The sequence below is a fragment of the Asterias rubens genome, chromosome 16 (genome assembly GCF_902459465.1).
Source record: "Asterias rubens chromosome 16, eAstRub1.3, whole genome shotgun sequence".
Taxonomy (NCBI): Eukaryota; Metazoa; Echinodermata; class Asteroidea; order Forcipulatida; family Asteriidae; genus Asterias; species Asterias rubens.
In genome coordinates, this window is record NC_047077.1 from 4,564,162 (window position 1) to 4,588,038 (window position 23,877).

General features: G+C 38.9%; 1 protein-coding gene across 1 annotated transcript in view; it reads right to left on the minus strand.

Moving 5' to 3' along the window:
* Positions 1-879: 879 nt before the first annotated feature.
* Positions 880-23,877, minus strand: part of LOC117300927 (PR domain zinc finger protein 14-like) — a 64,893-nt gene continuing 41,895 nt past the window's right edge. Inside the window, exons 6-11 of the mRNA XM_033784792.1 lie at positions 23,418-23,579; positions 21,608-21,722; positions 13,141-13,370; positions 5,485-5,623; positions 2,316-2,471; positions 880-1,204 (exon numbers count right to left, since the gene is read on the minus strand). Coding sequence (XP_033640683.1) covers positions 1,086-1,204; positions 2,316-2,471; positions 5,485-5,623; positions 13,141-13,370; positions 21,608-21,722; positions 23,418-23,579 — 921 coding nt within the window. The 3' untranslated portion in view covers positions 880-1,085. The remainder of the gene's footprint in view (positions 1,205-2,315; positions 2,472-5,484; positions 5,624-13,140; positions 13,371-21,607; positions 21,723-23,417; positions 23,580-23,877) is intronic.

Below are 23,877 nucleotides of genomic sequence, written 5' to 3' on the forward strand. Positions count from 1 at the left end.
TGCCATGCGCATTTTTACTCTTCCATGTGCAATAGCAAATGTAGCACATGGCACGTGATGATGAATGGACCAGTGAGAACTCGACTCTCGGTCATGAAGATTAGGTATAGTATTACGAAAAACTAATATGGTGGTCGATGACGCTTTGTGCAATCTATCTAGTCACGTGTTTTCCCCTCATTGGCAGTAGACTATATAACTATGCTTTGATTACGTCGAACGAGAATTGCAATAAATATGTTAACACCTTTGGCTTATATTAGGTATAGAATGTGCAATGTATACTACAACACCTCAAGCTTATACACTAGGCCAACGTACCATAAACAAACACCTTTGCGGCGAGTTGCAGTCGTTTGCATGTATTTTTAAAGAGCTTAATGGTGATGCAGCCGTGAACACAAAATCACAGGAGTTGCAGATTCATGGGTGTTCAATGAATCATGGTTCAATCATGGAGGAATAATTCTTCCATGGTTCAGTCATAATGCTTCATAAATGTCTGGTTCCTGTCAGGTAAAGTATACGTTTTGTGATCACTCTTAAAGACACTGGACACTATTGTCATAGACCAGTCATAGACCAGTCATAGACCAGTCTTCTTACTTTGTGTAGCTCAACATATGCATAAAATAACAAACCTGTGAACATTTGAGCTTTACCGGTCGTCGAAGTTGCGAGATAATAATGAAAGAAAAAACAACCTTGTCACACGAAGTTGTGTGCCTTCAGATGCTTGATTTCGAGACCTCAAATTCTAAATCTGAGGTCTCGAAATCAAATTCGTGGAAAGTTACTTCTTTCTCGAAAACTACGTTACTTCAGAGGGAGCCGTTTCTCACAATGTTTTATACCATCACACTCTCCCCGTTAATTGTTTCCAAGTAAGGTTTTATGCTGATAATTATTTTGAGTAATTACCAATAGTGTCCACTGCATTTAAGCGTTAACTGGGGACATAACCATTGGTGATTTGTAATTGGACATCACATAGTATTACTTTTTAGCAATTACGATCGATTTGAAGTTAAGACCAATCTCAACTCTTTGTGAAATCACTTGTGGTAATTTTACTTGCAGAATTTTTACAGGAGGGTGATTTGGCTGCTCTTGATGCAGCACTCTGACCGGGCGCTGTGGTGGTCTCTTAAGGCAGCACTAGTGAAGCCCAACCCGCACTCCATGCAACTGTATTGTGTTTCACCTGTAAAGAGGGGGGGGGGGGGGGGGGGGGATGAAAAATTTTAAGTATTTTTTTCTTTCTTGTCATTATTCTAAAAAGACAGCCTCCTTAGGATCTCATAATGCAACAACCCGCTTCTCCCCAACTCTCCAATCAAAGTTAACCTTATTCGGGTCATCCTGATTCGATTAAGGCTAATATTCTTTCCCGATCAGGGATATACTTCTACTCCCGATCAAGGATACACTACTACTCCCGATCAGGGATACACTACTACTCCCGACCAGGGGTACACTACTCCCGATCAGGGGTACACCAATCCCGATCAGGGGTACACTAATCCCGATCAAGGATACACTAATACTCCCGATCAGGGATACACTAATCCCGATCAGGGGTACACCAATCCCGATCAGGGGTACACTAATCCCGATCAAGGGTACACTACTCCCGATCAGGGATATACTACTCCCGATCAGGGATACACTACAACTCCCGATCAGGGATACACTACTACTCCCGATCAGGGGTACACTAATCCCGATCAAGGATACACTAATACTCCCGATCAGGGATACACTAATCCCGATCAGGGGTACACCAATCCCGATCAGGGGTACACTAATCCCGATCAAGGGTACACTACTCCCGATCAGGGATATACTAATCCCGATCAGGGATACACTACAACTCCCGATCAGGGATACACTACTACTCCCGATCAGGGGTACACCAATCCCGATCAGGGGTACACTACTCCCGATCAGGGATACAGTAATCCCGATCAGGGGTACACCAATCTCAATCAGGGGTACACCAATCCCGATCAGGGATACACTACTACCGATCAGGGGTACACTACTCCCGATCAGGCATACACTAATCCCGGTCAGGGATACACTACTCCCGATCAGGGACACTACTACTCCCGATCAGGGATACACTTATTCTGATCACGGGCACACTAATCCCAATCAGGGGTACACTAACCCCGATCAGGAATATACTGATCCCGATCAGGGGATACACAAATCGCAATGAGAGACACACCTATCCCGATCATGAATACACTAATCCCCTCTCCCTATTTTCGACACGGTCAAAGGTCATTGTTAAAACTTTAAAAACTCACCCGAGTGTATGTTCATGTGATATTTCAGTTCGTTGCTATTGGAGAATGCTTTGCCGCAGACATGACACTCGCAAGGTTTGTCTTTAATGGCGTGTGTCCGTCGGACGTGACTGTCGTGGGCCGCGTGGGATGCGAATGCTTTGCCGCAGTGCTTACCTGTAATAATCATAATAGTAATAATATTAAAAGTAATAGTAGTAGTAATAGTAATGGTAATGGTAATATTAATAGTAATAGTTATAGTAATAGTAATAGTAATAGTAATATTAATATTAATAGTAATAGTAATAGTAACAGTAATGGTAACAGTAACCGTAATAGTAATAGTTACAGTAATAGTAATAGTAATAACAGTAGTAACAGTAGTAGTAATAGTAGTAGTTATAGGAACAGTAACAGTATAATAGCAACAGTAATAGTAATAGTAATAGTAAACTGTTTCATTCCCTTTTTTTCAGATAAGAAGGAAAGAATGCTTGTTTAATATGAGCTTCACTTGGGTTTTTAGTGTCAGTTGTTGTTTAATTTGTTTTTAAGTTATAAATCTAAGGTCAACTTCATTGTGTCTAACCCCGTAGTAGGCCTACAAATAATAATAACAGTACGAATAATAATAATTATTATTATTATGACTCATTTTATTATATGTATTATATGTAAGCCTAAAAGCGCTTAAAAGTAAATAAGTAGAAGCATTGACATAATATAAAATATAAGTGAAATGGGCGACTATAGACTGTGCAAGTCTCGCGCAGATTTGAACTTCCGGGACCATTGTGGTCCCAACCTTATGGAGTTTTACGTTGGGGAGATTTTGTTTCGTCCATTAATTTATGTAGTTTATGACCATAAAAATGACATATGTTGTTAAAAATGTAATACTAATTAACAACATATATAAAAGTAAAAATAAAGTCAACAAAATAACGAAGAAAAACCGATATTTAAACTTGAACTCAGGTCGGATAGTTGTAAAATATTAAGAATTTGTGCCCATCTCCGATCAAGAAACTTACGCATGCGCTTGTTGTGGCCGCGCGGGGTGGAAAGCCTTTTCATTGGTCGCTTGGGCGTCGGCTTCCTCTTTAAAATGCGTCACGCGTTTATCTAACGCCCTTGCGACCATCGTGCGTCCGCGTATAGCAGTTTCACATTCGGGCGTAGATTTACATTTCAAAACGTTTAAAACATTGATCTCTATTCATGATTTTTCTGCTGATGACGTCAGGTGAAAATGGGTCAAAAGGGCAAAACAGCATTATGGTAATAAACACACTAACAAATACCTCACAATACCTAACATTATTCATAAAATAAGTTACATGAACAAAAATACAAAATACAAAATATCATTAGGGTTAAAAAGGGATGTGAACGGGAGATAAATAGCAGAAAAAAGAGGGGAAATGTTTCCATCACTTATACATACACCCTAAGCAAGATCTTCAGCAACTGATTTTGCAGTATAAACAAATAAAGTAGAATCTTGAAAAATAAACATAACCAAGCGGAATAGTCAATTCTAAACAGACAAATGTCTCTTTAAAGGAACATTGCAGAATTGGTTTTTGCTAGTTGCTGGCAATTACCAAAGGTGTTCATTAGGCCTTTAATGTAAAATTCATAAAAGTAATGACCACAAGGTCCTCAAATAAAAAATTTGAAGAAAAGAAGAAATTTAAATAAAAACATACCAAAACATACAACTGCACACAATTTAACATAAAACATGAAAAAAGAGTTCATTATCCAGCAATATTATACATGTACATGAGACAATAAAAAAACACATCCAATCCGTTACAAAAAGACAAGATTAAATAAACAGATGTCTTAATTCCAAGAGAGTATGAACAAATCAATGTCAGCAGTTTTACAGGCACTGCAAACGTTGAAATTCAGTTGCAATGCGAATGGAGTAACCAAGCAAATTGTTTTGACCAGAGTTACCAAATAATAAATAGGCTACCCGGTTTATTGTTATCAAGTCATTAGCGAGGTAGTGCTTTCTGCTCTCCCCTACCAGCCAGGCTTCGGATGGATGATACCCATGCCTACATCCGTATATGGACTGTAAAAGGGGGTAACCCTGTTTCAGCTCCAGGAGTAGGTGGCAACGGGAAACAAAGTTGAGGCCTTGTGTGTCAGGCGACTTGCATACAAAATACTTATAGAAAAATATCCAATTGCGAGAACTAATAATAATAATATCAAAGTCTTATCGTGGAGGAAGGAAGCGCACGTATCTACCAAACAAGGTACTCAAGGTGCCAAGTATATAAACTTTCAGAAAGATAGGTAATTAGAAAACAGCACAGGGATGTTATGTTTTATATGAAGCCTTTTAACAGCTGCTCATTAAACTCCAATAATGAGAAGGATAAAGCGCCCATGGTGGATGGCTTCAGTGCACCTCAATAGTTTGCTTCTCTTATGTTATTATCATATCTAACAGACGGCCTTCCCGAAAATTTTAAAAAGCTCTCATTGTTGTCGTCGTCCATACCTTAATCGGTGGAAAGATGCATATTTTGGTACAAATTAACAGTTATTCAAAACGGCCCCATACTATTGTTCTTACATGTACATGTAGGCTATGTTTATGTGACTAAAAAGCAGTGGACACCTTTGAATTTTCAAAGACCAGTCTTCTCACTTGGTGTATCGCAACAAATGCATCAAATAACAAACCTGTGAAAATTTGAAGAAAAAACCCCCTTGTTGAGACGGTGTTCTGGGTGCACGGCAAAGTGCAGAGCAGGAGGCACTCGTCGGAGAGGTGGCTCGTGGGGGCCATACAGAAGTTGAGTGCTACCAGATGCTTGAAGTCGAGACCTCAGCTGAGGTCTCGAACTCAATTCAAATATTTCAGTGAGAAATTACTTCTTTCTCAAAAACTACCGTATAACTTCAGAGCCATTTCTCACAATGTTTTTTTTTTTTTAAGTATCAACGGCTCTCAATTGCTCGTTACCGAGTGAGTATTTATGCTAGCAGTTATTTTGAGTAATTACCTTTAAGTAATTAAGTAATTTTGAGTAATTGGCTTTACTCCGTAGTAGTGCCTACATGTAATTGTCGATATTTTTCATTTAAGTATGGAAATAAAATAATGTGTATTTGAATTTAATTAATTGAAATTAATTATATTGATTATGGCGATTCTTACATTTAAAGGGTTTCTCCCCTGAGTGTTGCCGGATGTGTGTTCGTAGAATGCTGGAGGCAGTAAACGCCTTACTGCAGTAGACGCATTTATACGGTCGCTCACCGCTGTGTACACGCATGTGCTTGTTAAGGCTCGACGACTGAGGAAGAAAAAATAAAACAAAATGTTGAAGTTTATCTGACAAAAAAAAAACGGCTACAAGACATACTTATTCCACCAGAAATGAAGAAAATAATGGGTTTTGTGTGCCTAAAGTGAGGACTAAGAAAGTCAAAATAAAAATGTCTTATGATGATTCCTTTTTGTGGAACGGTTCGCCTGAGGGATTGCGCAATGAGCCAACCTTGACTTCACCCACTTCTGGCGTTTACGGAGTCATTGATTTGGGGATTTTTGTTTGCTTCAAATTGGCAATTGTTTTGCTTTCTCTGATTTTGTTCCTGTATAGAATTTGTTCTTCATGTTTATTTCTCCTTTGTTCTGTGTATGCCTTTTATACAGGGCCCCCAGGGAGAACAGTGTTTTGACACTGATGGAGCTACCCTGTATAAATAACACTTCATAAAAATAAAAATAAAACAATGTTCTCGGTATTCTGCGCATACTCAGAACAATGACAATTTATCTGGTAAGTCTGCTGCCACCTAGCGTTCCAAAGTTTCACATTGTATTAGTGAAACGCAGCGAAGTGGACAGAAAATGAAAAGAGAGAGAGAGAGAGAGAGCACACAGAAAAAAAAACAAGGGTTTTTGGCATGGTGATTGTCCAGGGCTCGACGACTGATGAACGAAGAAAGAAAACACGAAATGTAGAACACATAAATGTCAAGTCTTTATTCCATAAATAACGAGGGCTTTTTTTAAGTTTTGATTTCATTTTCAAGATAGTAAGAGTGGTCGCGTGTGCACCGTGTACGTCATAGCATTGTACGTTAGGGATTACTTGGTACTAATATCAGATTGAGTATTGTTTGGAATGTTTTTAAAAACCACATATTTTAACAAATTAATGTCAAAAATCAGCAATAACATAATAATTGTTACAGATAGAAAACACTCATAAAATCTTACAATGAATGCAGATAAGAAATACAATAAATACCAATACACCTTTTTTTATTTTTATTTTTATTCTAAAGATTTGATAAAAAGACTGTTAAAGACATTGGACACTTTTAGTAATTGTCAAAGACCAGTCTTCTCACTTGGTGTATCTCAACATATGCACAAAATATTAAACAAACCTGTGAAAATTTGAGCTCAATTGGTCGTCGAAGTTGCGAGATCAAAATGAAAGAAAAAACACCCTTGTCACACGAAGTTGTGCGCTTTCAGATGCTTGATTTCGAGACCTCGAATTCTAAATCTGAGGTCTCGAAATCAAATTCGTGGAAAACTACTTCTTTCTTGAAAACTACGTCACTTCGGAGGGAGCCGTTTCTCACAATGTTTAATACTATCAACCTCTCCCCATTGCTTGTTACCAAGTAAGATTTTATGCTAATAATTATTGTTTAGTAATTACCAATAGTGTCGACTGCCTTTAAGACGGAAACGAAATCAGTTCTCCCTAACGATAAAACTTTGCCTGGGGTTCCCTATAGCGGTTGCCATCAAAAGCAAAGGATTCGACTTAAGAACTCAAATCATTTGATCAGAGCAATTTGTTATGCGAGAGTATATTCTATTTCACTTCTCTTGGTGGGGGGATATGACTCCGGAAAATTGCAGGATAAAGAACATACAGGATTGTAAAGTAAGGAGGAAAACCGAGCCGGAGGGCAGTCAAACTGTAATGAGATTTTTCTGGGACTAACGGGGACCATTCCACGGCCGAGTGAGAGCATTCAGACATTGGCACCGGAGGGCATTTTTGTTTCTGTACATCAAAATGGCCACTGTCGTTGTGCTTTTCAAATTTAAATGGGGATTTTTTTCTTTCTAAAAAAATGATTCGAAAAAGGGAATCCTTAACACAAAATCAGGACAATTTTTGAGGATGGAAACTCTATGCTGCAGAAAAAAAAACTGCCGCCGGTGGAGAGTGCAGCTCGCCATGTAACTTCAGAAAAGTCTATGAATATGCAAATCTAGATCTTCCTCTAACTTGTACTATATATCACTGAACAATTTACTTTATTGGTAGGGAATGTAGCTTAACAAAAAACACTTTGCACTCTGTATTTTCTGAGATATTAGGAGCAAAGTGCAGTAGCCTTATTAAATAAAGATCTACAACCTAAGGCATTTTACTTAAAAAATTAGAGGAAATATAGGTAAGGAAGCTATTCCGATATACCTTATCATTGTCCGTGTTTTAGAGATCCTTATCATTGAATTCCATGTTTCCGTGAAAAGAATACGTGTTTCTGAGACAAAATAATATGGGTAACTTCCTTCAGCACTATAAATAAACTGTCCTGATTATCAAGAAATCATACACGTTTAAAGGCACTGGACACCTTTGGTAATTGTCAGAGACCAGTATTTTCACTCGATGTGTCCCATCATGCAAACAAAAACAAGTCTGTGGAAATTTTGGATTAATTGGTCATCGAAGTTGCAAGAAAACATTGAAAAAAAAACCACCCATATCAACTATGTGTGCTTTCGATGCATAAATAAAAGGCTTCAGGTCTCAAGTCTTTTATTATTTGAGTGAGAAATTACCTTTTTTCTCAAAAGGGGTAAGTTGTTATGCTTGCATTTGTTTTGAGTAAATACTATTGTGTCCAGTGCTTCCAATCAACTCCAATGCATCGTGTATCTGAAGTGAGAGAACGAATCTCAAGCACCCTCTTCTGGATTACAGGCAGTGGATACTATTGGTAATTACTCAAAATAATTGTTAGCATAAAACCTTACTTGGTAACGAGTAATGGGGAGAGGTTGATAGTAAATAAAATTGAGAGAAACGGCTCCCTCTGAAGTAACGTGGTTTTCGAGAAAGAAGTAATTTTCCGCGAATATGATTTCGAGACGTCAGATTTAGAATTTGAGGTCTCGAAATCAAGCATCTGAAAGCACACAACTTTGTATACAAGGTTTTTTTCTTTCATAGTTATCTCGCAACTTCGACGATCGTATTTAGCTCAAATTTTCACAGGTTTGTTATTTCATGCCTATGTTGAGATACACCAAGTGAGAAGACTGGCCTTTGACAATTACCAATAGTGTCCAGTGTCTTTAATCAACTTTGTGTCTCTGAAGTGAGAGAACAACAATCTCAAGCACCCTCTTCTGGATTAATGTTTTGAAGGTGGATGATAAAGAAAACAAGGGCAGACTGCACAGCAGCCGCCATTTCCTTCAATTTATAATATGTTCCAGTGATACACGAGTGTTATATACACAGTGTGGGTGGCATTTTGATTGAATGACTTTCAAATGACAAATCAGTGCGTTCTTAAATACATTATGAGCTATCCGTTAGAAAACGATGAAAAAGTCGTGACCGGAGAAAGAGTTGGTTTTCACAATTCTTTGAGTCATTTAAGGACACTTAAGAAGCCCAAGATTACTTCGTAAAAAGTTGGGGAGGTGGTGTTTTCTGTTCTACCAGCCAGGCTTCTGATGGGTGATACCCAAGCCTACATCCCGTAAAAATATGGACTGCATATGTTTTTTGTTTTTTTAAATCAGCCACAAACAATGAATGTATCATGTTTTGTTTGGGCTGCCTGCAAGGTGACCAAATAAACTGCTCACAAGAAGTTAGGAAACTTTTGTCAATCAAGTGTATTTGTAATATTTATTGCTCTCTTGTATTAAGATAAATAACAATGCAAAGCTGAATTGCTCCTCTTTGAGATGATACTGGACTTGGCCACATGAGTAAGAAAGAGACAGAGTCACAAATCAAAATGTGCCAAAATTAGCAATTTTGTGTTACTGTATCAACAAACAACTCGCACTGTAATTCAAGCGAGCAAGGCAACTTACTGATCCTAATCCACTTCATTTTGAGACAAGAAGTTCAGTATTAACGAGTCTTGCAAGTACCCAAAACAAGGTGGGGGGGGGGGTAGTAATTGTGTGTGGCGTTCTCACTAGTACATATCTTTGTGTAAGCCGGTTTCAGCAACATGTCATCAATGCAAATGAAGTATCATTTTAAAGAGGAATACCTCAGCTTTGCATTGATATAAACAGAGTAATAATATTGATAACAATATACTTGATGGAAAAAAAGTTTCATAACTTTTTGTTAGCAGTTAAGCTATATCTATGGCTATGATGGGGACCTAGGCACTGATGGACACTATTAGTAATTATAACACCCCGTACCAATATTCTGCCTTTTCATTGGCTTAGAGCGCGTAACATTACTAGAAACGGCGGCCGTGTGATAGTGCATCGTTTGCCGTGTGATATAGTCCGACGACTATCACACGGCGTGATATACCAAGACGTCCGTTAAGTGTACGAGGATGATAAATTAATAGTCTGTAACCATTTCGGTTTACATGACACTTCATGCAGCACAGTAAAAGTTTTCGTAATTTGCATTCGCGTCGATTGTAGCATTCAGGTCTGTAACGTCGCCTCGGGAAAATAGAACGCTCCGGGGATCACCAGTCCTCGGGAGTCATAGTTTTTAACCATAGCACTAGAAGCAGTCAATATTTGTATATTTCGACTCTGATGCTGGACCGGGATGCTGGACCGGGATGCCACGAAGGCGACCATCAGAGGTTCCCGAGAAGGCGTCGGTTGAAGACACCCTCTCGCTCAACTACTACTGCTACATATATAAACATTCGCCATCATCTCCGAATTACGAGGCCAACACTTTATTATTCATACACACACACTTCGATTCCAATCAAAGAAAGACAAACATTGCAAGATGAATTATAAGCCATAAATCTGGAAAAGAAAAACTTGAAAGATTGGCCGAAATTTCCCGACGGAAGGGGGGGGGGGGGGGCAGAAGTAACACTTCGCCCGAGAATGGCCCAGGCTGTTCCGCTCCCAGGGGGGAGCGAAGCGCAGCGACATACATCGGACTCACGCCTGATAAACGAGTTCCATTACTTATGCAGCATGGGGCATGCGCACTGGAGAGGCGAGCGTCTTTTTGGCGCCAATTCTGCGTGGGGCGATTGCCGAATAGTTTCCTCACTGTGACCCTTTTCGAAACCACGGCTTCGGCTTCAGATTCGGCTCAGGCTAGCTGGGTTGTTTTGACAATTGTACGTGCTTTGCTTACGTCAGGGCTCCAGACGAGAGAACGGAGCCTGAAGCCGAATCCAACGCCTAAGCCGTGTATTCGAAAAGGGCCTGTGTGTATATTAATGATGGACGATGCTTTAGTGATAGATGTTCGCGCAGTTGCGTTGGGACTCACCGAAAACAGCGCCATGGGGTTTTCGCAATTTTGTTGTCTCCTCTCTCTACTACTCCAAAGATAAAACCCATACAGACATAGAATAAACAAAATCAGACACCGCTCCAATAAATTGTCCCAACTGCGTGCATTATGCAACGAAACTTCATCCGCAAACTCATCTCGCAACTGTGCACGCTTGGTTGCCCTTCATACATCCATGAAGAAGGACAAATTGCCAATATTAAAGGAACATAGTTGGTAAGACAAAAACTCGTCTAGAATCACAGATTTACGTAATACTTGCACGATCTAATGATGATGGTAGTAGAAAACATCCTTAGAAATATTTCTGTCTGAATTGAAATGTCATATTTGATGAGAAAAAAAGTGAGTTTATCGCTCAGTGAGCGTTTTTTTTTTTCTTTTCCCTGTTGAATCGATGCCATGCAAAAATTGTGTAATCGGTCTTTCACTATTTTTGCGTGACCCATATAGCCGATCAATCTCAAACTTCTACAGATTTGTCAGTTTATGTATATTATGGTGAATAACGTGCTTACACTGCCATCAACTGTTTTGCTAGCAGAAACTAATTCTGTAATGTTCCTTCAAAGGCCGGCACTGGACACATTTGATCTTCTCACTTGGTGTATCTCAACATGCAAGTAACAAACCTGTGAAAATTTAAATTCAGTTGGTCGTCGAAGTTGCGAAGGAACAATGGAAGAAAAACACCCTTGCCCACAAGTTGTGTGCTTTAAGATGTTTGAATTCAAGAACCCAGCTGAGGTCTCCAATTCAATTCAAATATTTTAGTGAGAAATTACCTCTTTCTCAAAAACTACCTTACTTCAGAGGGAGCCGTTTCTCACGAGGAGTTATACCATCAACAGCTTTCCGTTGCTCGTAATACCAAGTAAGTTGTTATGCTAACAATTATTTTAAGTAATTAACAATAGTGTCCAGTGCCTTTAAAGTGTATCTTTCATTGTGAGAGTTTAATATAGATGCGGTGTCGCAGTTGCACTGAAACACTAAGGCTACCCCAGACGGCTAGCTTTCAAGTCTCCTGGGATCACAAAATGGTGTCAATCTCAACACCTCCAGCTTGCCAGTTAAAATAAAATAAGGTTACTGTTACTCAAGTTAACGGAGGTAGAAAACAAATCATTTTATTCGGCCGAGATTTATGGGGTACTGCACTGGGGAATTGGTCATGGTTATCTCGACTATCACGAGAGGGCGGTTTTTTTTTTTACCCACAAATGACAATGATTGAATGTTTAATTGTTTAAAGCTACGACACTGGGCACGCTTGGTAATTACTCAAAATATATCTTAGCAAAAAAAAAAAAAAAAATTGAAAACGAGTAACGGAGAGCTAACGAAACACATTGTGAGAAACGGCTCCCTCTGAAACGTACTTTTTAAGTTCTCAAATTCAAATATTCTAGTGAGAAATTACCTCTTTCTCGTGACGAGGTTGAACCTCTGACGTCACACTTCGAGGCTCGTGAATTACGCCATAAACCAGCCTTGCGCGTACGGCAATCGCCTTTCCAAAACACGTTTGACCTTGTATTCATTTCATATGGAGATTCGCAGTCAAATCCTACGTACATGTACGTATACATTTATATCAACATTACATGTACATATATAGGTGACATACACACAGTATACACGCTGCATGCAGACGACTAAAAGTGCAGCTGACACATCGGACCAATCAAAACACAGATATAGAAAGCTTACGTCACTGGACGTTTATCCATTGAAATCATATTACCAACAAAAACACTGGATCTGCAAAACCAATACATGTAGGGGACCGATCTAGACCATTACTAGCCTACATATCTAACTTCACAGGCCCGTCAATCACGCCAGAGATCTGCATCGATCCCTTTCCAAAATCACCTTTGACCTCCAATTCATTTTACACGGCCTCCATGGCCCTTGAGACTCGCAGTTAAATCCGCCGTACATGTGTATACATATAAGGCAAATACCTTTATTTTAGGGTACCAGTCTATTAGACTATTATATATATAATGTATAAACAGTTTTGTTTTGTAACCAGTTTCTTGAATATGATGATCTTGATACTCTCGGTCGGCTACTCAGATCGTTTGGATAATCCTTTTGTTTAATACTTTTTCAATTCGGTCTGGAGGTCGTCCGCGAATGTCGGGACTGTTTCTTTATTTAATACGTGCTTATGTCCCTTATACTGTATAATTGATGTAATTTTTAAACAATTTGTTATCTTCTCCAGTTTTTGAGGTTTCGAGGAAATAAATAAATAAATTAATAAAAATTACCTGTGAGAAGCTCTTGCCGCAGGTGACGCACTTATGAGGCCGGTGTTTCTGGTGAACGTGAAGAATGTGAATTCGCAGACGGTCCCTCTTCTCAAATGACCGGCTGCAGAGGTGACAGGGGAACTTACGGTCTCCCCTGTCCACGCAACGGGTGTACTTGAGATGTTTGTCCCGGTAGTCCTCGTAAGAGAACACCTTCCCACATCGGTCGCACTTGTAACCCTCTTTGTCTGACAGAAAACAAGGAAACAGAGAACAATAAAACGACTGACAAATGGGACCCTTCCACAATTCACTTTTTCGTTTTCAATTTTTTTACTTTGGCAAAGAGAAATAAAATAGCCATCTGTCATGTCAAGTACAACATCAATACATTTCATACTATACTCGTCTCAAGATATAACGTATACAAAATATTACATAGAATAATGAGTAAGGTAGATGGCCTTAGCTTTCGATCCAAACCGGACCTTCTTCAGAGGCATAAAACAAGTACAAACAAATACATATATCCATTTAATAGAGAAAAAAAGAGGGGAAAGGGATTAAGGGAAGGATCCAGGAAGAAGCGGGAAAATTATTCTAATCAAAGTTTCTATTTCAGAAATAATTGGTGGCTATGGACCAATGGGAGTAAAGTGGTGATGACAAAGGATGCTCAGTATGAAAGGATGAATATAGAGATATGCAAAATAATAGGCACAGAGGATGGAGGGAAAATAGTTTTAAAATCTTGTATGTAAACCAAAATAAAGAGAGTATGAGTCTGCCAGATAAAGCCAAGGCTTGTAGAAGACAGGAGACAAACTACAAACAAGGAGACACAAACAAGGATACACTACAAATAGGTACCAAGAAAACATTTCCACAAAACAGGGTTCTGTAGCAGGGTTGAAGCAAATAGCGTCTCCATCTTCCTTTCTCGTGCATCCTTCATGATTGAAGATAAACGCACTGCCAAACGCTGGCACGAACCCCTCCTCTTTATAGCGATAAGTGTAGCCGTCTTATTTCACAAAGAGTTAGGACTCGTCTAATCTCGAGTTAGGACGAGTAACTCTTCCTAACTTAGGATTAATTAAGGTCTGCATGCTACAGTGCAGGGTTGGGACTCGTCCTAAGTCCTCAGATTAGTCTTAAGTTAGGAAGAGTTTTGTGAAATCACTCAAAAGTGCACGGTTTTCCTTTTACGTCGCGAACTAACACGGTCGGCCATTAATTATGGGAGTCAAAAATTTGACTCCCATAAATGACCGACCGCGCTAGTCGACGAGGTAAAAAGAAAACCACGAAATTTCAATGCATGTTTGTGGAGATCATTGTAATCTACTTTTACCACTTCTTTCTATACCCATATGCATTATATAACAAACGGTTACAGAAAGCTTTTCAAAGACCAACTCGACCGACCCAAGGCAACGTGTGCCTTTAACGTCCCATCCGAAGGACGCAGCAAAGTGTCTTGCTTAAGGACACAAGTGTCATGACTAGCACTTAAAACCCACACTCTGCTGATCAGATACACAAAAGCCAGAGTTCGGTGCTCTTATCCGCTCAGCAACGTCACCAAACAGTTTTTCAAATGTTATATTTTTCAACGATGCCAGCAAAGCCAATCAACCTGATGTTTAGCCTTCTATAGCTCGACTTACTGTTAACTTAATTTCGGATCCTCAAATTTGTTAATATTGAAGCTCCCGATCAGCTTGTCTAACACTTTAAAGGCACTGGACACCTTTGGTTATTGTCAAAGACAAGTATTCTCACTTGGTGTATCTCAACATATGCATAAAAATATAACAACTCTGTGCACATTTTGGCTCAACTGGTCATCGAAGTTGCAAGAGAGAACAATCACAGAAAAAACATCCCCTTGTTGCAAAAATTTGTAAGCTTTCAGATGCCTAAAAAAGCTTCAGGTCTGAAGTTTTTTCATTTTTGAGTGAGAAGTGACCTCTTTCTCAAACCTATACGTTACTTCAGAGGGAGTTGTTTCTCACAAGGTTTTATATCAACAGCTCTCCATTGCTCTTTACCAAGTAAGGTTTTATGCTAATATATTTTGAGTAATTACCAAACGTGTCCAGGGGTCGATTTCACAAAGAGTTAGGACTAGACCTAACTTAGGACTAGTCCCAGGAGATATTAAAAACTAAAGGCTAGTCCTAAGTTAGGACGAGTAACTCGTCCTAACTCGAGATAAGACTAGTCTTAACTCTTTGTGAAATCCATCCCGGTGCCTTTACTGAAGACACGTTTCTAAGCATATGTCCCTTATTCTTCCACGTTCCCGTTTCTCCCCATTCATCTGTCTGTATTCTCACAATCTACGTCTTGGTTACCAAGGTGCATGAGGATATTCAGACGGCCTCTCGTATGATGGATATATCGGGAAATTGTATAACTCAATAAGTGTCAAATTGCACTTTCCATTTAATAATATCGGATTTATTCTACAATGTATGGGCGAAGACGGCACTATACACTTTCGGTACAGAAAAAAAAAATCACAGATCTACAAATAATTTACAGCGTTTACAGAAGGTAATGGTGAAAGACTTCTCTTGAAATATGATTCCATGAAATGCTTTACTTTTTTGAGAAAACGATAAAACAATATCAATTCTCGATATTGAGAATTCCGTTTTTTTTTAAACACATGTCATGACACGGCGAAACGTGCGGAAACAAGGGTGGGTTTTCCCGTTATTTTCTCCCGACTCCGATGACCGATTGAGCCTAAATTTTCACAGGTTTGTTTTTTTATATATAAGTTGTGATACACGAAGTGTGGGCCTTGGACAATACTGTTTACCGAAAGTATCCAATGGCTTTAAAGGGACACCCTTTGCCTTGGATCGGTGCGAGTTGGTGTTTGTAAACGTTTGATCCACTGAAATATATGCCTCGAATTTGCGTGGTCTTCTTTTTACTTTACGAATTAACACGGTCGGCTAATCCAAAAATTGGTGTGCAGTGTTGAAACCCTTGAAATCTAGAGACAAACTGTGTAGCGATTTTGCTCTTCGAATCCAATCATAACGTGTAGAAGGCGGCTATCTCCACAAAGAAACTTACAGATTAATTTAAGATATACCAACAAAAATGACCCACCAAAAATGTAGAACCGTTACAAGCACAGTGCAATCCCCCAAAACCCTCAACTCGTCAGTCCCTTGATGTCTTTGATGTCTTTTTGTATAATTATGTGTGTTTTTGTGCCTTCTGGGTTTTGTCCAATGTATTTTTGACAATGTATATAATATTTTGTTTATCTCCTTATTGTTAATTTATATTTCATGTATTTTTTAACATGAGTGTTGCCATGTGCAATTCAGTTTTTAACTGCGACACTTGTTTATTAAAAGTGTTCACGACGTGCTCGAAAAACCGTGCAATTTCGAGGTCTTTTTGTAGACCAACTCGCCATCCAACCACAACGTGTCCCTTTAGCATCTCGAAATAGAGCGATGCGGCGAGACCAGGAAGCAAGACAAGACGATAAAGAGCCTTGCCAAGACCCACAGGGGTTTCTTCGATTTATACAAGCCGCGCAGTATAAAGCACTGTTTACATTTAGGGGGCCGGTCATAATCATCAACATTTTCACAAGCGTTTATAGGCCTACTTATTTCTCATTACCTCCCCTCCCACTATAAAGTGTACACAGACAAATGTAGCTTTTGTTTCACACTATTCTACATAGAGATACCCGAATGTGAATTATGTGTAAACCCCGTTTCAAGGGTTTAGGTCTATAGGGCCAGCTTCATACAGCTGCTTAAACATAGAAGGGTATAAACAAACAATAAACGTTTTATCTAACGGTGCAAATATAAGGTCATGAACTTGATTTGTATAGTTCGAGATTTTTTTTCAGAAAATGAAACCTTTTCGGTGGGCATTAACCCTCAAACCCGCCAGTGTAGGCCTACGCAAAACGTTTATCTAACGGATGAAAATTGGGCCATGGCGCTATATTATTTGCATAGTTCGTGAGTTTGTTCGGAAAATTAAAGCGTATATTTATAGGGCCTACGGCGGGCATTAACCCTCAGCTCGCCATTGTACGCTCTGTGGAAAATGTTGAGAATTGCGAACGGCCCTTAGCCGAGATCTCGTTTTCTCTGTAGCTGAAGTACCACATTATTGCACGAGGTGACGGTTGTCAGTGTTCATGTCATGTTAAAGAGACTCAGGAAGAGCAGATGTCTTACCAACTAGACCACCGAGATTGCCTGGAAGCTAGAGGCAAATCGCCTGTAAAATAGGCCAGCTTGCGATTTTGTTTAAAGAACTCACGGGAATTCACTGGGTATAATACTCTCTTAATGTAAAAGAGTGAAAAAGCACTCTTTGAAGAGCCATATGAAGGACAATTATTTTGGGGAGTGGTCTTCCACTCTTTTAGATTGAATTTTGCATCTTTTTGAGTGATTTTTCAGTCTGTCCTGGAGTGAAACCCCTCTTAAAGAGTGAAATAACCACCACTTTTTTTTCAAGAGCCATATGGAGGACAGCTCGAAATGTAAAGAGTGGCGTTTTTTACTCTTGTACATTTAGAGAGTAGTGCTTATACACACACACACACACGCCGGTGTAAGAGCAAAACCCAAACTGATATGTTTTTATCCCTGATGCAAATTTACATGACAAACGGACACGTTGCTTTGGATCGGGCGAGTTGGTCTATGAAAAGAGTTCGTAAAAATTGATATGATATGCATATGGTTCGAAAGATATTTTAAAAGGAATAAAATGATCTACACAAGTATGTATCGAACTGTCGTGGTTTTCCTTTTTTGCCGTGTTAGCTCATTATGTAAAAGGAAAACCACGCAATAGGAGACTTTCTGTGACGATAGGTGGCAGCAGACTTACCGGGTAAAGCCATTGTTCTCAGATCAATGCACATGTTCAGAACTACATAAACAATGGAAATTTACCCAGTAGGTCTGCTGCCACCTAGCGTTGGAAAGTCTCCCATTTCGAGACATGTTTGTGTGGGTCATAATATATTCTACTCTTAAAACATCTTTCTCACAATATGCATATTATAACGTTTCAAACGCTTTTCATTATAGACAAAATCGCCCGATACAAGGCAACGTGTCCCTTTAAAAGTGCGCATATAAGCCCCCGTTTGTCCACGCATCCACTTTCATTAGTTGAGTCTGGCGGGGTTTCTCTGGACTCTCAACCGCACAATGATCAGAACGACAGCTCTGTGCTTGGCCACCAAATCAAAAAACGTGTTCGTTGTCTTTTCAAAAATAAAAACCATATTGCTAGAACAACGGTTATAGCCATTATGTTATCAACAGAGTCAGTCCAGAAATAGTTCTTTAAAATTTGCTCAAAGGAAATTATTATTTTTGTTAGTTTGCTCATGAACAAAAATTACTCGTATTTTCCTAATCTAAGAAAACAACTTTCCTTTTATAGGGTGAAAATAAAAACATAAAATTTTCAGACAATTGTTTTTTTTTTTACTGCACCTCATTTTTATGTTTTGCCGCACTGTTTTTTTTTTTTTTTTTGGGGGGGGGGGGGGTAAACGGCAGTGAATTCCCGCCGAATGTTTGGTGAATATCAGCTGTTGATACAGGGTCTGCATAGTATATGGTTTGGGTCATGTTTTCGAAGACTAATATCCAAAGGAAATTTGCATAATGTCATGTGGGTTTATTGCGTACATAATGGTCTGTATTAAAGCCACTGGACAACTTTTGTAATTGTCAAAGACCAATCTTCCCACTTGGTGAGAAAAAAAAAACCATGGTCACAGGAAATTGTGTGCTTTCAGATGCTTGATTTCGAGACCTCAAAATCTAATTCTGAAGTATCGAACTCAAAATCGTGGAAAATTTCTTCTTTCTCGAAAACTACGTTACTTCAGAGGGAGCTGTTTCTCACAATGTTTTATACTATCAACTTCTCCCCATTACTCGTTACCAAGTAAGGTTTTATGCTAACAATTATTTTGAGTAATTACCAATAGTGTCCACTGCCTTTAAATCGGACGTTTTCTTGTCTTACCTTAATATTTTCCTGGCTTTTCTGGGATTTGGGAGACATACGCATTTTTGGCGACAGTTATATTTTTTTCAACTCGTGTGTTCTCTGGGGCATCCCACTGTTGTTTAACGTAAGTTTTTAATATTTTTATTATTGTGTGTACATGTATTTGTGAATGTTTTGCCCGAGTGATTATTATTATAATAAATTCATCTCAGCAGTCATTCATCTAAACTGCTAGAGAGCTTCTTCCATTTTTTTTTATGGTCACAGATCATTTTCTTATGCCGCACCGTTGTTGTTTGGAACAGTCTTCCTGTGTATATTCGCCAGGCTATAGTTCTTTTTTACAATGTTTGAAGTCTCTGTTAAAAACTCATTTGTTTGAAGCTGCTTATTTGTAATCTGCTTATTTAATCATTTGTATCTTTCACTCATTGTATGTTTTATTGTTCTCTTTATGCGCTTAGATGCTTTTGCATTATAGGCGCTTAAAACATTGTCTTTATTATTAATTATTAATAGTATTATTATTTATTCACAATTTCAGTTCGGTCATTATTTTCCACAAGATGGTCAATAACATCAGGGCCCAATTTCACAGAGCTGCTAAGCACCAAAATTTGCGTAGCATGAAATTTCTGCCTCGATAAAAACAGGATTACCAACAAAATTTCCACATGATTTTCAGGATGAGCAAACAACAGCTGAGTACCAGTAACAAGCAATATGCAACAAATGGAAATTTGGTTGGTAATCCTGTTTTTATCAAGGAAGAAATTTCATGCTAAGCACATTTTTGTGCTTAGCAGCTCTATGAAATTGGGCCCTGCTTGGAGAATGTCTTCTTGTGCTGCCGAAGGTTGACCTCCAAACACCTCCAAAATGCCTGACCAAATTACCCTAGTTACTGAGTATTAGTAGAGGGGATGCAGTCTCTGTTAAAATTACCGGTGTATGTACTAATATAAGGCTAATGTAATGTGCCGAAATCCCTGATCCCTGACTGATTGGGACGAGACCAAAATTACCAGTGTGTATAAAAATGCTAATAATATATGTGCCAAATCCCGCGTGGTGAATCCAGTGATTTGGACAATAAAGACCAATCTCTGTTTAAAATGACCGGTGTATAGACGATGTGACCTGTGACATCACATGTTTAAAGGCAGTGGACACTATTGGTAATTACTCAAAATAATTATCATAATAAAACCTCACTTGGTAATGAGTAATGGGGAGAGGTTGATAGTATAAAACAATGTGAGAAACGGCTCCCTCTGAAGTGACGTAGTTTTCGAGAAAGAAGTAATTTTCCACGAATTTGATTTCGAGACCTCAAGTTTAGAATTTGAGGTCTCGAAATCAAGCATCAGAAAGCACACAACTTCGTGTGACAAGGGTGATTTTTCTTTCATTAATATCTCGCAACTTCGACGACCGATTGAGCTCAAACTTTCACAGGTTTGTTATTTTATACATATGTTGAGATACACAAAATGTGAAGACTAGTCTTTGACATTTACCAATAGTGTCCACTGGCTTTAACATAAGAGCCACAGAGCCTCGACTTCCTGCAGGCACGATTTGTACACAGCTCAATGGAAGAAAACATAAAATCTTATATTAAATGGAGATTGCACTGTCTAATTCTTATCAACTTGTCAAGCTTTTACTTTCACAAGTCATGGTTTTATGTGGAAGTTATGACAGAAAATGTTAACTTTCCCATAGGACCAGTGTAGTATCTCGCCTGACAGAATAATCAAGTACAAGGTCAACACTTACTGTCAACAAAGTTCACATGGTCTATAAAATAAGGCTAATATAATGTGCACAAATCTGTGTGCTGAAGCAAGTGATTGGGACTTTTTAACAAGGTTAAAGGCAGTGGACACTATTGGTAATTACTCATGATAATTGTTAGCATAAAACCTTGGTGACGAGTAATGGGGAGAGGTTGATGGTATAAAACATTGTGAGAAACGGCTCCCTCTGAAGTGCCATAGTTTTCGAGAACGAAGTAATTTTCCACGAATTTGATTTCGAAACCTCAGATTTAGAATTTGATGTCTCGAAATCAACCATCTAAACGCACACAACTTCGTGTGACAAGGGTGTTTTTTCTTTCATTATTATCTCGCAACTTCGATAACCAATTGAGCTCAATTTTCACAGGTTTGTTATTTATGCATATGTTGAGATACACCAACTGTGAAGTCTTTGACAATTACCAATAGTGTCCACTGTCTTTAAAATGTGGCTAATATTTGCCTAAATCCCGCGCAGTGAATTGGGCATAACTATATAGGCACCAGTCTCTGTTTAAAATTACCGGTGTATAAAGATATGTGGCTCAAAGATATGTGGCTCATTAGACTACTATACTAAAATGCATCCATAAATTATGTCATGATTCATCGTGTACAGTTACTGTACAGTGACTTACTCTGTAGGTCTTCCTTTGCCGCAGGGCTCTTGCTTAGCGTCATTCCCTTCAGAGCCAATGGGATACCCATGAACTGCCGGTAGCTGTCGCCGTACCAAACCAATAGCTCCGTTCCCTTCGGACAAACATTACCAGAGGGTTATTTCGAGAATTAGGGGTGTCCCCATGACATGTGAGCCGTTCTATAACGCTAATTAAAGGGACACATAGCCTTGGATCGGGCGCGTTGGTATATTAAAAGCTTTTGAAACCAATAGCTCCGTTCCCTACGGATAGGTGTAGGACAAACATTACCAGAGGGTTATTTTGAGAATTAGGGGGTGTCCCCATGACATACATATATCATAAAGGCACTGCTATATTGCTAATTATAGGGACACGTAGCCTAGGATCAGGCGAGTTGGTCTGCAAGCGTTTGAAACTGTGTGTTATGAAAGGCATAGGCCTATGATAAGAAAGACGTTTTAAAAGTTTATAGAATATAATGCGGCTCATTATAGTTTGTTGTAGGCTCACAACCTGTTGTAATTAGACCGATTTAAGAGCCACCCCCCCCCTCAAAAAAAAAATAAAATAAAAATAAAAATTCAGTGTTAATAAAAATGGGCCCATTATTGTGACATGGGGTTGTTGACATCCTACTTGATGAATTATTGATGATATTGGGCCCTAGCAATTGGTATTATTTGCTGAGAGGTATAGGGACATTTCAAGACTGATGATCGGATGTTTGGAAAACATATTACACTAGAGTTTAGTAGGGGTGTTTGGGATTGGAGTGGGAATAACTCGACGGCCGCGGGGCCCAGGGACTCCCCATGAAATGGAGCAGAGGATTAAAGTTCAAGAGTCAATGAATAATTTTCCCTTTTACTGTAAGAAGCTGTGAGACTTCTAAATATTGTTCGTGTTTTTAAATAATTATATAGACAGATTGATAAATGATAAAACGTTTTATTATAAAAAAAACTGTCCTCGCGGCACAAAAGCTGAATTACAACAATGTAACAATTATTTAAAAAAAAATACAATAATAATAATTAAATAGGAGGCAAAATGGTTATAAACGAAAAAAAGGTTGAAAAGTTCAGCCACTCCCCTAAAACAAACCTGCACATTAAAACTAAAATTAATTTAACTCAAATATGGTGTGGCAATAAACAAAAAAAAATCATCAGACAAGAATAAAACAAATCAGGGAAAAACAAGCGAAAAGGTCAATACAAATCTGAACAACATTTTGCACTGTATGGGAGTTTATTAAGTGGGGGTGTCGTGGACGAGCAGATCAGAGCGCCGAATTCAAGTTCAGCTAATTTTGTTCAGCAGGGTGTGGGTTCAAATCCCGGTCGTGACACTTGTGTCCCTAGTTGCTTCTTTTCACCCAGGGGTAAATGGGTACCTGTGTGAGGGTAGAGATTGTTCTTGTTATAGGTTTAGCCGAGTAGCGCATTTGTTGCAACAAGGCTGTATCAAAGCTGCACAAGGCTTCCCAGGGAGCTGAGATGCTAGGATTAATCCTATCTCGAGTTAGGATGAGTAACTCCTCCTAACTTAGGATGGGTTCAATGTCTCCTAACGTCTTAGGCTACGGAACGTAACTCGTCATAAGTCCTAAGATTAATCCTAAGTTAGGAAGAGTTTGGTGAAATCGACAGCAAGGGTACTAATTTGAAGCGCTTTGGGACACCCTTCGCGAGTGAAAAGCGCTATATAAAAACTTAATATTATTATATTATTTCTTAATATTATTATTATTAAAATTAATATTATTATTATTTAGTGGGGTGCGGCCCAAAGATCTCCTTACCCTTGGTATATCTTTACACGCTTCGTAGTAGATAAATTCTCCACACTGCGAGGCAATTAGGTTCTGCTCTTTGGCGTGGCGTGCGCAGTTGACGAAACAGAGCCAGTTGCTCGTTCCGTTACGCCCGTCGACAAAGTGGCTCAACTTGCCGTCGTGAAAAATCTACGAAAGACAGATTTCAAGGATGTACATTAGTAACCGTCATTTTAATTATCTGCCAGAAGATGTTTTTTGGCTGAGGGCTAGTAAACATTTTGACATGCTACTCATTCCAAATGTTGAAAAAAAAAACACAATTGAATACGTGACTTTCTCTGGGTTTGTTTTAACCGGTCTGTGGAAAGTAGGCAAACAAAGTTTTGATACAACAGTATACGTCTTTGAATGCAAAAATGCTAACTGCTTACAAAGTCGCTGTTGAAGGGGTTAAAGGCAGTGGACACTATTGGTAATTACTCAA